The 16,938-nt window shown below is 48.0% G+C and overlaps 2 protein-coding genes and 2 non-coding genes across 4 annotated transcripts; all 4 read right to left on the bottom strand.

Moving 5' to 3' along the window:
• Positions 1-5,567: 5,567 nt before the first annotated feature.
• LOC124676027 (40S ribosomal protein S9-2-like) lies at positions 5,568-8,437 on the bottom strand. The gene is made up of 3 exons (XM_047212108.1): positions 8,346-8,437; positions 7,140-7,521; positions 5,568-6,062 (listed from the first exon to the last, which is right to left on the bottom strand). Exons 1-3 carry the CDS (start codon positions 8,371-8,373, stop codon positions 5,885-5,887), a joined length of 588 nt encoding a protein of 195 aa, XP_047068064.1. The 5' UTR covers positions 8,374-8,437; the 3' UTR covers positions 5,568-5,884.
• On the bottom strand, positions 6,561-6,649 carry LOC124679948. Its single transcript, XR_006995362.1, has one exon. It is a non-coding gene; the product is annotated as a small nucleolar RNA Z162 (small nucleolar RNA).
• Positions 6,742-6,832, bottom strand: LOC124679944. The gene has a single exon (XR_006995359.1). It is a non-coding gene; the product is annotated as a small nucleolar RNA Z161/Z228 (small nucleolar RNA).
• A 3,029-nt stretch (positions 8,438-11,466) lies between the features above and the next one.
• LOC124675218 (transcription factor BHLH062-like) lies at positions 11,467-13,826 on the bottom strand. The gene is made up of 5 exons (XM_047211288.1): positions 13,796-13,826; positions 13,591-13,674; positions 13,020-13,138; positions 12,426-12,553; positions 11,467-12,144 (listed from the first exon to the last, which is right to left on the bottom strand). Exons 2-5 carry the CDS (start codon positions 13,641-13,643, stop codon positions 11,662-11,664), a joined length of 783 nt encoding a protein of 260 aa, XP_047067244.1. The 5' UTR covers positions 13,644-13,674; positions 13,796-13,826; the 3' UTR covers positions 11,467-11,661.
• Positions 13,827-16,938: the final 3,112 nt, after the last annotated feature.

Genomic DNA, 16,938 nt, shown 5'->3' on the forward strand with positions numbered 1-16,938 from the left:
TCTACTGTAAACCTAGTCGTGCTCGATTAGACCTCTTGAGACCTGGCCTCCTATATAAAGGCCAGGAGAGGGGCTGTCGAGGGACACAATCCATCTTAGCGATCTTAGCCAGCAGAAGCTTAAAGCTAGGTCACCTTAGCGCTTAGCCATCTCGACGAGATCTCTGCCGAACTATTCGGCACCCCATTGTAACCCATTATCATCATAATCAAGAACGAGACGGGCGGGACGTAAGGGTTTTACCTCATCGAGGGCCCCGAACCTGGGTAAATCGCTCTCCCCGCTTGTCTGTGAACCGATGTCTCGTGTCAGCTTGCAGGATTCCATCAACCCTAAGCCCCTATCGGAGGGCATTGCCGAGGAGCACCCTCGACAAAGGTTGTGGATGTGCTGTTGCCACTAGGGATAAAACATCGATGCTTTGTCTAAGGATATTTGTGTTGATTACATTACGCACCATACTTAATGCAATTGTCCATTTGTTTGCAACTTAATACTGGAAGGGGTTCGGATGATAACTCTGAAGGTGGACTTTTTAGGCATAGATGCATGCTTGGATAGCGGTCTATGTACTTTGTCGTAATGCTACGATTAAATCTCATAGTACTCATCATGAGATATGTATGTGCATTGTTATGCCTTCTTTATTTGTCAATTGCCCAACTGTAATTTGTTCACCCAACATGCTATTTATCTTATGGGAGAGACACCACTAGTGAACTGTGGACCCCGGTCCATTCTTTACATCTGAAATACAATCTCTGCAATACTCGTTCTTTACTGTTCTTCGCAAACAAACATCATCTTCCACACTATACATCTAATCCTTTGTTTACAGGCAAGCCGGTGAGATTGACAACCTCACTCGTTACGTTGGGGCAAAGTACTTTGATTGTGTTGTGCAGGGTTCCACGTTGGCGCCGGAATCCCCGGTGTTGCGCCGCACTACACTCCGCCACCAACAACCTTCACGTGTTCCTTGACTCCTACTGGTTCGATAACCTTGGTTTCTTACTGAGGGAAAACTTGCTGCTGTGCGCATCACACCTTCCTCTTGGGGTTCCCAACGGACGTGTGTCTTACACGCAATCACACGCAACCCTAGTTTTTACATCGTCGAGTACTTTTCGGCTGAAACCTTCGAGATCTACTTGCCCTCTACTTCCGACTAAAACCCTAGTCTACAATCTGTAGGCATTGATAAGTTAATCCCTTGTCAATTGGCGTCGTCTGTGGGGATTAAAGGTGTCAAGGAGCTGATCTCGATGGCATGTTCAAGATCGTCGACTTCATCAACTGCAAGCAACGCTTTGGACAGAGGTAAACTGATCAAAACTGGTCTAGTTGATTTTGTTCCTCACCCGCCCTCCCGTTTGGATGCATATGCGTATCTGGAGGAGCCCATGGAGATGACGTTTGGAAAGTTCCACTTCCGCGTCGAGAAAGAAGGAGCGTATCGTCTCGAAATTCCGATCTCGTCGGGATTGTCAGCGGTCGATCCAGATTTTTCGAGTTCAACATCATCAATCGAGTCAGGCGACGAGGAAACTTCATCGCCACGCTTCATCAGCACCAGGGCAAGTGAAAAACTCGCCAAGATCTTCAGCGACATGTCTTTCGAGTCATCTGCGGACTCCTATATAAGCGATGACTCAAGCGACATCGACAGCTTCAACTTCATCGACAGATCCATTACTATTGGAAAGGTCTTCACCAATCTTTATGATGGTGTCACCAAACCCGACAAAGTTCAGAATCCAAAATATCATCAGATCTACGCAATTGGAGAACCAAGCCGGTCAGAACCGGAGACGTCAGAGGCTTTCGACGATGCGGGAAACCCATATGTCGATCCCGCTGAACTCAGGCGAGGTTTAGGCACTAAATATGTCGGGCCTACTCCGCGTCTAAGGGTTCAACTCCCACAAGAAGCATGGGATAGAGCCGCAAGAGCCATGGACGGTACAGAACCAATGACTACAACTGCTACGGCAGAGGAATTGCAAGCTTACCAATATAGACTCGCTCGCTTTGGCAGAGAATTAGAAAAACAGACAACCGCTTTGAATAGAAGAAGGGAGGCAGCTTCCGCGTCAAGCAGGCGAAGGGCAGATCTAAGCCGAAATTCAGGAACTTCGGGAGATAGTCATAGAGAAGCTCGAAGGAGAGCGCGATCTCGGCTGCAAAACATACCTGAAGCAGAGAGAGAGAATTTGGTTCAAAACCTCGACATGTCTTTTATGTCCATCGACACAAGGGGGAACATTATCCCCAAAACACCGGAAGCGGGAAATATGGCAACACAAGCTTTCATCCTAGCGTCCAAACCACCTCCCGGAGATCCAAGAGAAGCGTTGTATAACATGGCCATGGCAGGGTGTGGAGCCATGGGAGCAGCATTCGCAACTACACCTCCCGAAGGATCAGCAAGGCAAAATAGTCCACGACCCACTGCAGCAGCACCAGGTCCCGAAAGAACAAGTGGAGCAAGAGACACAACAGCACAAGCACGGGTGGACAGAGCACGACAAAATAGAAGGAAACATCGGCATTCCCCAGAGATAGATGATGAGGATATGTGTGGGCTACCGTGCTTTACAAGAAGGGTCCGAAAAACTCGAGTTCCTTCAGGGTTTAAGTTACCCGATAATTTCAAAAAATTTGATGGCCTGCAAGATCCCGAGGATTGGCTAGTCGATTACCTCGAGACGGTGAAACTGATAGGTGGAACCAGAGCAACAGCCATGCGGAGCATTCAAGTACACCTAAGTGGAGCCGCAAGATCTTGGATCAAGAAGCTTCCTCCGGGTTCCATCGATAGGCTGGGACAGTTTTGAGGATGTGTTCGTCAAGAATTTCCGATCCACCCGAAAAAACCTGCATCACTAGAAGAGTTGAGATCATGTCGACAAAAGCATGATGAGTCAATGAGGAAATACATCCAGAGGTGGAACATTATTAAAAACTCGGCAGAGAACATATCTGACGAGAGGGCTATAGATGCGTTCGTGGCAGGAATTCGACGAGGAGATTTTGTCGAGGACTTAGGGAGAACAAACCCAAGGACAGTATCAGCATTAATGGAAATAGCAAACAGATGGGCGGATGGAGAAGATGTTGTTCACAATAAGCGACATAGGTCACCAGAGGAGGACCGCAGTCGAAACTTCCAAAATAGACGACGATTCTCTCGGCAGTTTTCAAGTTATGACGCTCCTGGCCAAATATCGGCTGGCTTCCGAGGAAATACTGGGGGAAATAGTCGAGATGATTATCAAAGGAATAGCGAGCAGCGAGGCGACAGTAGAGATGATCCTCGGAATAACAGGCAAAATAGTGGACCAGGGTTTCAGAGACCTTTTGTATCGCCCGAGGATATGATGAACGGGCCATGTCAGATGCATTTTTATCTCGACAGTAATGGGAAGAGGCAATCAGGACATCTGCAAAAGGACTGTCGAAATTTTCAAGCGATGTTGAGGGTCGCAGGGCTAGCCAATGCTCAAGCAACAAATAGAAACCCCCAAGGGCCCAGGAGTGAGATTCACTTGCCACCTCCTCCCGCAATTACGGACGAAAATCGGCACCAGCTCAGAATAGCGGCAGCACCACACCCACCTCCATATGTTGATCCTAACTCTAACGGAGCGGTCTCGATGATTCAGAAAGCTAGGCCGTCCAATAGGGCTCAGAAAATAATCTCACCAACGCATGCCAACAACAACTTGAGACTTGCCAGCTCCTCACGGAGAGGGCGAGCTGCCTCATCGACGCGCATAGCAACCAACTGAGTGAGCTCCATGCGCAACAAGGCAAACTGACACTGAAAATGGGAGTCCAGACTGGCGTTGACATTGACCTTCTCGTAACAACTTGGAGGCGACGATGTTGTAGGTGATGCCGAATGACACACAACCTCAACCCAACTCCGGGACGCCGAGGGGCTACAAGGCAGAGCAGGCGGAGAGCAGCACTGCTCGCAAGGAGCACATCCATCCGGAGAACGAGCACGAGCGTCCGGAGAGCGAGAACGAGCGGCAGGAAAGCGCGCACGGCAGAAACGCTCCTGATGACCAGGACGACGACACCGGATGCAAATGAAGGGCGCACTGCATGTGTTGACCTGGTGGTCACGCTCGAGGCACCGAAAGCATTTCCCACAAGCCCAACGCTTGAAGGTGAGACTACGTTCGAGGCCTTCATTCCGAAGCAAAGAGGACGACGCCTCGCGGCCAGGGCGGCCACCCCGACCCACCTGAACCCAGTCAGCCTTGTCTCCAAGAGCATCAACAGCAGCAGAGATGTCGGGCTCCGCTCGCGCCTCATCAAGATTGCACACATCAGCGTTGCCACGAGCCGAGCCGAGAACATCCTCCTCTCCAACAACGGCAGCTACAACGTGGGTCTTGAAGGTCCCGGTGGCCAGCTCCTCAACGGAATCCTTGCCATCATCAAGCAGCCTTGCACCAGCAGGAAGAGCTACCTTGGAGACAGGGGCCCCCGAGGCAGCAGGTGGCAGCGACAAGGACCCAAGCCCCTCCACTACCACAACAATGTCACACAGATGTCCGCCGGGAGAGCAAGAAGTTGCGAGCAGCTGCTGAACCACAAGTGCTGCAGGGGCGCCGAGCGCCAAAGAAGGAGGCGTCGAAGGCATGGAGGCGGCTGAGGGTGTGGCAAACACGCCCACATTCTCCTTTCTGAACCTTCCCACCGGGGGCAGCCGCGACGAACGAGAAGGGGGCGCCGGTGCAGGGGCTCCAAGCGTGTCGCCTGGACGGGGCGGCTGGCGGATGCGGCTGAACCATGCCGTCCAGAACGAGGGGCTTGGCGGAGACGTGGAGCGAAGAGGACGACGGAGCGAGCTCACACGGGATTGCCCATGGTGGGGGCGCAGCGGACACGAGGACTGCAGGCCCAGCACCAGCTTCACCTGCAACTTGCCTACATCCTCCCCAGGAAGCTTGAGCTGAGGAGTGCAGGAAGAAGAGCTCGGCAGCGTTGACCCCGGCGACGGCAGCGGCGGGCTTTGAGAGGGCTGCAGCGGCCAAAGGTCGCCCTCTTGGACGGAGAGAGGACGCGGAGGAGCTTCCGGGTCCGTCCAAGGAGCTGATGGAGGTGGCCGGTGCAGGGAGATCAGCTCGGCGGCGGCGCGGCGTCACCTGCAGCAGCCATGGTCGCGGGAGCTGCGCAGCGGCGGACCTTGAGGTTGATGAAGAGAGGACGCGGAGGAGCTTCCGGATCCGTCCGCGGAGCTTGCGAAGCTGACCGGTGCAGGGAGATCAGCTCGGCGGCGGTGTCTCGTGCAGAAGCCATGGTCGTGGGCGCTCTGTATCCGTTACAATGTTTTTGCCCCAACACAGAACCTAAGGTATTACTCTGGTGATTGAGGGCATGTACAATGCACAGACGCTTAGTTGAGCGCTTACTGGGGCCAACACAACGCTCCATCGCTGATCTCACTCCAGGCGCCAACTGCAAGCGACCTCTTCCTAGCGCCATCAATGTACATGCCCTGACTAGTAGAACTGTTCTCAAACAAAAGAGAGAGACAACACAGCTCACACTTGCGGCAGAGTAAGGTCGAATACTTCAATGGACCAGCATACAATCGACGTAGTTCACGAAATGACCCAAGGCTTCAAATTAAGCAAGTGTCACTGAGTTGGCATGTTCACCCACTGATATCTAACGAAGCAAAACTAACACCATAAGTTGGGTACCCAAAGCTAGATTCCAAGGCAACAAAAGCTCTTCACCTCTATGATTCTAAGCTCAAATCAAAGTTTCATCCACTTCCTGTTGCAAGTTCCACAACGTTATCTTAACTGAAGTTTTGACAGTTTCTTCCACTAAGTACTGCAGAGCAAAGGTTGAGCTCTTTTTACTCTTCCTCCTCCTCGCCGTCGCCGCCACCCCCACCTGAGGCCTTCTTCTGGTTCTTCCTCTTCACTCTTCCAGCAGGGCCACCACCAAGTGGGCTGGTAAGTGAGAAGTCGACGTGCTTCTCAGTGTCAACCCTCACCATGAAAGAAGGAATGTTGACGAGCTGCTTTCCAACCCTGTGGGAGAAGAACAATACAACAGTTATATCAAAGGATAAAAATAGCACTCAAGAAATGCCTAATAATGACGGTTATATATGCCTAACATATACCAACAGATATGACCACCTCACAATTATCATGCACGATCCAACAAATAACAACTCATCGTAAGTCTGGTGCCTCAACTGTGTAGAAGGATCGGTTCAAGCACGATGAATTTGAGTACATAATTAAACTACAACAAGGAAATTAGCATTCAGACAAGATAAGTTGTGTATAAGTTCCTACTTTTCACACGTATGTAAATCAACAAATAGAAATTCAAAAAACTTGTAAACTATTTTTATGTCATGGTTTGGCATATGTCAATAGAAGATGAAAAGACAAAGGCAACAAACAAACACATATCCAAGCAGTACAGAAAAAAAAAGATAATAAATGAACTATCAGGTTAAAGATTAAAAACACAACAGAATAACACATCAAAATAAATAAAGAGGCCAACAGCTAAATAGGGCATTAGAATGAAAAGGACATAAAAGAGTAATTTGTGCTCCAACTTTGAAGATACATTAGATTAGATAAATCCTTATTGTGCCGTAGAAAACATATAGATATTTTACGATAACTCGATAGATAGCAGCGACACAGAGATTCATCAAGGATACATATCCCCAAGTTGAACAAGAGTGAGGGACATCAGATAAAATATGATTGCAACATGACACACAAAGTGTCTCAGACGACCGTCATGAGTTTGCAAACAGATTCTCATCATATGCCCCACCCAAAACACATGGGCACCACTCCTGCGTTCTAAAAGTCTACAGATCCACCAGCCAAAAAGTATAACAATGCAGCCACCAAAATCTGGAAAACTATCATCTAAACTGCCAATCTGAATTCCAACATTCGTCCACACATGATCTATTGTAGTTTTACAGTGAAACGCAAAAATGCAAGGGGCAGAATGACAATGAAGGTCAAGATCTAAATCTGAATTACTGATTAGCGAGTATGATAGAATTAACTAGCACGTCCATGTAAATTTCGATATGCATGTAAGGGAAGAGTGGGGGTGGATAAACTTACCTGATGTGGCGCTGTCTGATAAGGACACGAGCATGATGGATTGACTTGGCCATGCCATTCTTGAAGACGATGGTCTGGAGACGGCGCTGGAGGAAGTTCTCAACAGTGAGCGCGAGCACGTAATCGAGCTTGTTTTGGTCCTCAGCGAGGAGACCGTAGCGGTTCATGCGACGGAGGAGCGCTGCACCCTCAAAGATGCGGCGGGGGTTCTTCTCATCCAGGGTGAGCAGCTCCCTTGCTGCATTTCGGATACGGCTCAGAGCGTACTGCACGCGCCACAGCTCGCGCTTGCACCGCAGACCGTACTCCCCGACCAGCTTCAGCTCAGAGTCAAGACGCTCCTTCTCATACGGACGCCTTGGCTTCTTGAAAGTCTTCCCATCTACAGCACAACATCATCATAAGCTACTTGCAGCACCAAATAAATAGCAATTACAAATATAACATATTAGAGCAAAATGTTTAGTGAGAAAGGCATTTATTAAACAGTACACCATCAAGTAACTGACGGTAATATTGTGGTTTAGCTCAGAGACAAATCACAGCTAAAACTAAATAGTTCCACATCATCAAAACCCCAGCAGCCTTCAGTGTATATAGTATAAAGCAACTCTACATTCTAAAAATTAGTAATTAGATACAGAATATTGAATTTTTTTGCAAACAAGACATGGCTTAACCACTGAAACGCGAACAGAAGGAAATATTATTGTCTTTAACTCGCAGCTGGAGCCAAAATGTTTCACATCAACATCACACTGCCCAACAGTCAAACAGATAACGAACTTCGCTGTGCCGAGTATACATTCTTGAGCAACAGCACAACCTAAACTGACGTATGCACCAACCTCGTCATCGGATATGGGCAATTTAGATGGACTCGTGGAGCCACATCAACCTAAGCTGAGTGACTAACGTATCGGAACATAACAAAAATCTATGGTTTTACAACCCAATTTGCAATTAATTTGAAGTATCTAAACATCGTAATTGCCAGCAAGTACTAGGTGTCAGTTCATCCTGAATTCCTGATCAAAACCAGAAACGAGTACAAAAGTACAGCATTTTAAAATCCATATGTAAACAACAGATTCCTCCCCATGAAAGTAGCTGCACGGATTTCGATCGGTCCAGGGAGACATGGTTCAGCAAGCGCAACTGACGATACAAAGTCACAAGCGTACGGAGGAAGGAAATGGGGCTTACAGTTGCGGTAGAAGTTAACGTGCACCATGGCTGCCGCCGCAGCAGCAGGATGGCGCGGTTCGGCGAGCTTGCCGCAGGAAGATGGCGCTGGTCGTCGAGCTGCCCGCCGCCGGTGGAGAGAATGGTGACTAGTGGAGCTGCAATCGAGGGAGAAGAGAGATCTTTATATGGGTTAAACCTAGCTTCTATTAGCTGGGCCGGGCTTTCAATTTCTGTCTTTTCGGCTTATGCAAGGCCAGTTGGGCTTTCAATCCAAAGGTAGACAAATGCGGCCCATGGCGCGTAAAGCCGTGATCCGGACACTGCGAGTTTTTCTCCAAAAAAAAATATAACAAACGTGACACAGCACACGCCGCACCGCGCGTCCGCGCGCGCCGGCCGAGCCATGCCGCCGCCGGGGAAGCCGCCGGTCATGACGATCACGGCGCTGCTCAGGTCGGCGACGCGGCCGGCCCACCTCCACCAGCTCCACGCCGCCATGATCAAGGCCTCGCTCTTCCCGCACCACGCGCTCCCGACCGCCAGGCTCCTGGCCTCCCCGCTGGCGCCGCTCCCCTACGCGCTCTCCCTCTTCGCCGCCATCCCGCGCCCGACCCTCTTCCACCACACCGCCATCCTCCGCGCCCTCTCCGCGGCGCCCTCCTTCCCCTCCGCGGCCTCCGCGTCCCTCGCCGTCCTCGCCTCCGCGCGGGCGCGCCTGCCCGCGCTGGACGAGTTCGCCTTCCAGCCGCTGGTCGCGCTCTGCGCCAAGAACCCGCGCGACGGCGCGGCGGCCTCGCTCGGGCGGCAGGTCCACGCACTCCTGCTGCGGTACGGGTTCTCGGGCGTCGTCAGCCTCGGGAACGCCCTGTGCCACTTCTACTGCTGCCTCGGGAACATGGCGGCCGCGCGGAGGGTGTTCGATGAAATGCCGGAGAGGGATGCCGTGTCGTGGAACACGATGATCGGGAGCTATGTCAGGGCAGGGGAGATCTGTGCAGCGGTGGAGATGTTCGGTGATATGAGGTGCGGTGGTGTGGACGTCGGCGCGGCGGCAGTGGTCGCCTTGGTTGGATGCGGGTGGCGAGGGGAGTCGGTCCATGGGTTCGGCGTCAAGACGGGGCTCTGTAAGGATGTGAAGGTGGCGGCAGCAATGGAGGGGATGTATTTTAGGAAATCGGATATTGGATGTGCAAAGAAGGTCTTCGAAGAGGCGACGCGGAGGGACTTGGTGCTGTATAACTGCATGGTGGATAGCTGCGCAAAGGCCGGGCAAATTGAGGAGGCAATGGGCCTGGTGCATAGGATGATACAGGAAGGAGTGAGACCAAACACTGGGACTCTTGTGGGTGTCCTCTCTGCGTGTGGAGCATCGGGGGCAACAGCAGCCGGACGTCGCATCCACGAGCTTGCACTGGAGCTTGGCCTTGAGCTTGACACTGCACTAGGAACATCGCTCGTGGATATGTACTTCAAGTGCGGTTACCCCAGTGAGGCGACTGCAATTTTTTACGCAATGCGCGATAGGGATGTGATGGCATGGACTGCAATGATCATGGGACTGGGTGTTAATGGACAGTCAGGAGCTGCACTGTCCCTGTTTCGCGCAATGGAGCAAGACGGCGTGGCTCCTAATGGGGTCACCTTTCTTGCGATGCTGAATGCTTGTAGCCATGGTGGGCTGGTATTTGAAGGGAAGAAGCACCTAGAGAGCATGGTCCGGAAATATGGCCTGTCTCCTGACACTGAACACTATGGTTGCATCATCGATCTCCTGGGAAAGGCGGGGCGATTGGATGAAGCTTATGAGCTTATAAAAAGTTTATCATCCCATGGAGATGCTATGGCATGGAGAACTTTGCTTGCAGCCTGCAGAGTCCATGGCAATGTTGAGCTGGGGAGAATGGTCCAGGCCCAGTTAGACGCGATGGGCAATTACCATCCGTCAGATACCATTCTGCTGTCGAACGCATACGCATTGGAAGGCCGCTGGGATGAGATAGCACATGTCAGGGATTCAGGAGTGCAAAAAATGGTAATGGACAAGAAAGAAGCAGGCTGCAGCTCCATTGAAGTATCTTCCTAAGATGCCTAACCTTGCTGAATTCGAGCAACCACCACAAACTGATCTCAAGGTGGGACTGTTAATGCAAAAATATATACTTCTGCACAGGTACAGCGTATCGCCATCAGGATTAGTTTTGCTGACAGTGATCCATACATGTGCAGTTATCATATACACATTCAGCTGTAAGACGTGGTTTTATTGCCACACCTATTTAACCAGTAAAGACCAAGATTCAGAAAAAAAAAAAGATTGGAGTTTACATGCACAGCCACAAATCTATCTGTTGGACACTCACCCCAGTCAAACTAAGAAACTTTCAAAGATGTAAAGTGAACTACATTATGTACATAAACCCGGTGTAGGCCATGTTCCTCACTAGTGCCACTACTATACTGTTGCTCCTCTCCCATTCTTGGAAGGATTGGGAATCGACACCACGGCTGGTGTCGGGTACCGTGCGTGAGGCCGTGTAACACTATTTGAAAGTCCTTGTCTTGTGACAGTTCGCTATCTTGAGTGGATGCAGATGAAACTTCTGGGAAGAGCTGTAGCTCTGGTGGTGGGGCAGCATAGCTTTACTCGGTGATTACAGGTTGCAGAGGAATGTCGTCGCAGTGATGACCGTTAAATGTGGAGAATGTTGTACTGGGAACACTCTGCTTGTGGGATAAGATGCTGCAAGAGCTGATCGTGTACTATCCTGGCTCCAAATAGGTTCGCTTTGCTGACGCACTCTAAGCTTGTTGTGAAGCTCCAAGATTTTGCTGCAAAGCATACTATTATCGGCATGCAGTTCATTTCTGTCCCGTACAGCATGAGGAAAAGTGGGATATTGAATTAGTGATGGAAGGAAGCGTATTTTCTGAGTAATGGCATAGATCAGTCAGTGCTTATTAGATGATGTTATATTGAATGGTATTGGTTTCCTATTCTGCGAAAATCTTGCCACAAGAATATGTATGTACCAACATGTTCATATCCAAATGTATACTAGCTGCAAATCGTCGAATTAATCAGAGGTAAGTTTGCATAGGTAACTGAGAGTGTATGGTTAGTTTTGCCAACAGTGATCCATACATGTACATCTATGATATAAATGGTCAGCTGTAAGACGTGGTTTTTTATTGTCACCTATTTAACCAATTAAGACCACCATTCAGGAAAAAAAAATTAGAGTTTACACGCACAGCCACAAATCTATCTGTTGGACACCTGCCCCACTCAAACAAAGAAACTTTTCCAAGCTGTAAAGTGAATTACATTATGTACTTAAACCCGGTGTAGGCTATGTTCCTCACTAGTGCCACTACTATACTGTTGCTCCTCTCCCATTCTTGGAAGGATTGGGAATTGGTTTACTGGCGACAACACCACGGCTGGTGTCGGGTACCGTGCCTGAGGCCGTGCAACACTATTTGAAAGCCCCTGGTCTTGTGACAGTTCGCTGTCTTCAGTGGATGCAGATGAAACTTCTGGGAAGAGCTGTAGCTCTCTTGGTGGGGCAGCATAGCTTTGCTGGGTGATTACGGGTTGCAGAGGAAGTGCCGTCGCTGTGATGACTGGCAAATGTGGAGAATGTTGTACTGGGAACACTCTGCTTGTGGGATAAGATGCTGCAAGAGCTGATCTTGTACTATCCTGGCTCCAAATAGGTTCGCTTTGCTGATGCACTCTAAGCTTGTTGTGAAGCTCCAAGATTTCGCTGCGAAGCATACTGTTATCATCACGCAGTTCATTCCTCTCCAGTACAACCTGTTTTGCATCATGAGGAAAGTGAGATATTGAATTAGTGGTTAGTGCAAGGAAACTTATTTTCTGAGTAATGATAATGGAATAGATCAGTTCGTGCTTATTATATGATAATATCAGTGAAGGGTGTTGTCATCCTATTTCTGTGAAAATCTTGCAACAAAACTATGTATGTATGTACCAACATGTTCATATCCAGATGTATACTAGCAACAAATCGCCGAATTAATCAAAGGTAAGTTTGCAGCAGATTGACTAGAGTTTCTCGGTTTGAAAGAACTTACATAGTGAGATTCATTCTTCAATGTGATATTCTCCTTGCGAAGAGATTCCACTTGTGAAACTAAATCCTTGAGTATCCGTGTGGTGTCACCCAATACGGATGCCTTCCCGCTGTTCTGCCTATCTGGTTCTGAAAAGGAAATGTTCACGTTGCTTTAGAAAGTATAAATGCATATGCAAAATATTGCAGCTGTAGATTTGAGACGACAAATCATAAACACGTGGGAGTGTGACACACATGGGGATGCTAATAAGTGATGAAATATCTGCATGAGGTGTAATTTTTCTTGCATGGTCAAAGGTACAAAGCTAGGTTAATTGTGAATACAATCTAAATACCTGCTGGCTGTTAAGTGAGCTCTTGCGCTGTTCTAAAAACAACCTAAATTTTGGATGACCATCGTGCTGAATTTTAGATAGTGGTAACCACCCCGCAAGGCCAGATACTTGTGTCTCTAGCTGAATTGCGAAGTACTAGGACTGAACAGGGAGCGATGGCAGCGTATAGAAAGTTTCAAATGCTGTAATTCAACCTGAAATCATGCTGCCGCAGCTTGATGTTTTGTGCTAGTAGTAGGATACACATACGGGCATACCTAGCATGGCTCCCAGCTCGCTGAAGAGGTCATTCTGCGTGCCCCGCTTTCGCTTCTCCCTCTCCGACTTGTGGATTTTCTTGGGAGCCTTCTTCTCACACTTGTTGTTTATGACGGAGCTGCAGGATGTTCAGGCATGAGCGGAAGCATCGAACCACATGATTTCAGTAATCAGTAGGGTATGGAAGAAAAACAGAACTACCAAGCTGTGCAGGGGAAGTTGACCATATACCATATCAGAAGTTAGTAACAGTATTGCATGAATTGTAAGTTGGGATTAAGTTTGTAGCGCTGAAAGAAGAGATGAAGCCTACCTAGATTGTGAGGCTACAGCCACAGGATTACCCACTCCAGGTAGGTTGTAATTTGCTAAGGAAAAGCTGATTATTTAGGGCTGAACATCCACACTTGGTCAACTGGAAATGGTGCAGATAACTCTAGAATTTACTCGGAAAATAAATGTATAATTCGATTTGTCTGAGACCTAATTAAACTCGAAGCAATCGTAATCTAGGGGCAAATCGGTTCGTTTTTCGTGTTGAAAAGACAGAAACAACACAGGAAGACTCACCCTTGGACGAGGGTCCTCCCGACGGCGGCATTCACCGCGTCCCTGGGCACCATGCTGACCGACAAGCTCGATCCGGTATCTCCCCTGCGTCCGCAAAAAACCCAAGGTGCTCAATCAGTTCGTCCACACCCCCAAAATCCAGCACCGGGAGGACATCAAGCAATCAGAAAAATAACAATTCAGGGAAGCCATTAACGGTCCGAACCTGGAAGACGATCGCCTCTGATTGCAGCGGTGAAGGGCGCGTGCTCCGATTCGAGGGTTTCTTCTGCTTGATTTTGCGAGAGGTGGGCGGGGGAGAGGAGAGAGAGAGACGGGAGGGGAAGAGCTAAGTAGAGGAGGATGGAGGGCGGAGGGAGAAAGCGACCGGCGGTGGCCGAGGCGCGTGGTGTGGCCGAATGGTGGGGCGCCGGACGGTGGGCGAGATGGTGGTGGGCGGGGCGGGGCGGGGGCGCGTGGCTTGTGCGTGGACTCCGCACCATGGCAGGTGGGGATGACTGGATGAGGGCGTGGTGGCGTGGCGGGCACGAGCCACTGGACCACGTGGCAGGCGCTGGCCCAGCGGGTATCCGACCCACCCGACCTGAATCCCTCCACCTCCACGGGTCGCGCGTGCCCGGTCGCATTCGGCCTCGTCATCACCTGCCCCCGGCCCCGACCCATGCCCACAAGATTAGCTCCATTTTTCATCGTATATACACGCGAGAACTTTTCCTCCCGTCTCCTCTCACCCGTCGCCTCAACCCTAGCCGCCTCTAGTTCATCCTCCTTCATAGATTGGTTCCCCCTCCTCCGGTCGGTTTCATCGGTGTCGGGGGGAGTGGGGAACCCGATCTATGCGTGGAGTTTTGAATAAAAGTATTGTTTTCATTAGATTATGTTAGGATTTTGGTAGCCGCTTTCTTGTTGGTTTTCACTCAATGAAGATGGCATCGTCTGCAATAAGTGATCTTCGGTCTTTCGCTCGACGACGAGATCTTCTTCCCGGCGTCAATGGTGGTGTTGAACAATCACAATTTTCTAGGTATGGGTCTTCGGATCTTGCTTCGCCAGATCGATTTTGGATCTTTTATCGTTGTTGCCATGAGGAGGATGATCCTCGCAGTTTTTGTCCCGGCTGCTACGTCCTCGACAATGGTGATTCGTACTCTCGGCTCTCCATCGACGACGACAAAGCTAGTCGGTTATTATTCCCTGATATACTGGTGTTGGTACTCTTGCCGATGTTGTATGACTGCTTTAATGGTTGTGTGCGTGCACGCAACCTTGGCATTGCGGCTCAAAAAATTATGGATAACTTTCGTCAGTATCGACAGGTCTATGGTTCGTTATCTATCTTTGGCTGCCTTCAGAAGAGTACAAGATTGTGTTCTGGAAGAAGAAAGAAATTGAAGAGCTCGAAGATTTGTTACTATCGTTTAGACTTTATTTTGTAATCGTTGGAGTCAGTTCATGTATCTCTACCATGTACTATTTATTGCTATGAATATATGTGGTATTGATTGTCAAAAAAAAAAGCTCCATTTTTCTTTCAAGACCTTTTGAGCTTGCCTAGTTTGTACAAGTTTGTCTTTGGCAATGCGACGTGAGGTAATCTATTGATGACACATTATAAAACAAGATTACACCCGTTGGCAATGTGGATAAGTCTGGCACGGATAAATCTTCTATAATCCATAAATGTTTCTAGGTTCAATCCTACACTTCCAAGTTTCTCTACAATGGGGATTGCGCCTTTGTGGTCAAGTATACATTGTTAATCGCATCTTTTTAGTTTCAAAACATTATGAACAATCCATGTGAAGAAGGGCCGGTTACAAGCTTATGCAGGTAAATTTGATTGGGAAAACTATGACCACCTCGGAGTTGGGCACAAGAGCATGTTGGATTGCTTAGCTTGTAGCATATATGGTACAATAATGTATTTTGGGATATTTGCGTAGCTCATAAAATGATCAGCTTTTCCAAACAGAAAAATCGCTCAAATTGTGGCAGATACTGAAATGGTTGTCCAGCCTTTGTCTATCTACGATGACTTCGGAAATGGAAAACAACTAGTATAGACATGGTTGATCTCATCTTCGTAGAGTTGGAGTTTTGAGTTGCAGCTTAACCTCATCTTCAAGGGGTCGGATTCTTGGGTCGTAGTTGGTGACCCTATGATGCAGGGGTGCATATGGACGCAGAGGCTATTAAAGAAAACAAGTTCTGAGGAACCAGCTCCTAGTGGAGGTGTCATTCCTGCTGCCTCAGAATCCCAGTGTGTCGTAGTTCCCCGCCTTGGTATACGCGTGTGAACATGGAACCCTATACAATTTCGTTAAAATGCAATTGCGAGTCCTCTCGTATAGTGTGCATAACATGGGATTGATTCTTTTCGGCCGGCTTATATTATGTTCGCTTGTGATATTGATGTGTTACACTTCAATTTCTGAACTACCTTCTGAATTCTTTGCATTTGTTGTTGTACTACTTTTATTGTGGCAATAACTTACACATTACTCATACAATGTTTGGGACTCATGTGACTTACCAATGCCACTACCTGCCTTAGGAAAATTGCATGATAAACATCTTGAATCTGCTTTAAATTTATGATCTGACATAAATGTTATATTTATACAAACAACAATTTAAGATTGGATGTATTTGTACATGATTTTATCCAGTTTATAAAATGTTGGGATCATAAACTGATACTGGATTGTGGAACTGACCGTTTGTTTGTAAGTGAAGTGGTGTTGATTTTTGTTTGTGCTGATTTCGTAGGTTCTTTTCACATGATTATATCAAATAAAGTATATTCTATTCTGAATTATATTGACATGCAAACTACAGGATAATTCTAGTAAGAAATGCAATTTACAGTTATCTTAACGTTTGTATGTTAGGCGTTGTCATTTCAGTTTATTTGATCACATCTACCACTACTATTTCATAATAAAACATGTACTTGACATATAAAACACACATAGTTCATTTACATTTACAAGTATAGCCTCATATATATTGTATTTGTTTGTGATTTTATAGTAAGTCAATTATATAATACATTTGACCATCATGTACAGCTCAGCCAAGAACAAAGGTGGTCAAATGTTTGTGATCTTCTATGTGATTGAACTTGAAACTATTGTGTATTGTATATCATTATACAATTGACTCACTATAAGATGTGATTCCATTATTTCGTTACCTGCAGTATCCATTCGGAATTAAGAAAACATGCAATCCGTATTCGACCAACCTCCACTCTGCATTCGTATTCAATTATGTTTGTCTTTGCATACGTATTCGTTTTGTAAATATGAAAACAGATATGGGAATGGCACTATCTAATCTGAATCC

This window comes from Lolium rigidum, chromosome 7, assembly GCF_022539505.1.
Source record: "Lolium rigidum isolate FL_2022 chromosome 7, APGP_CSIRO_Lrig_0.1, whole genome shotgun sequence".
Lineage (NCBI taxonomy): Eukaryota > Viridiplantae > Streptophyta > Magnoliopsida > Poales > Poaceae > Lolium > Lolium rigidum.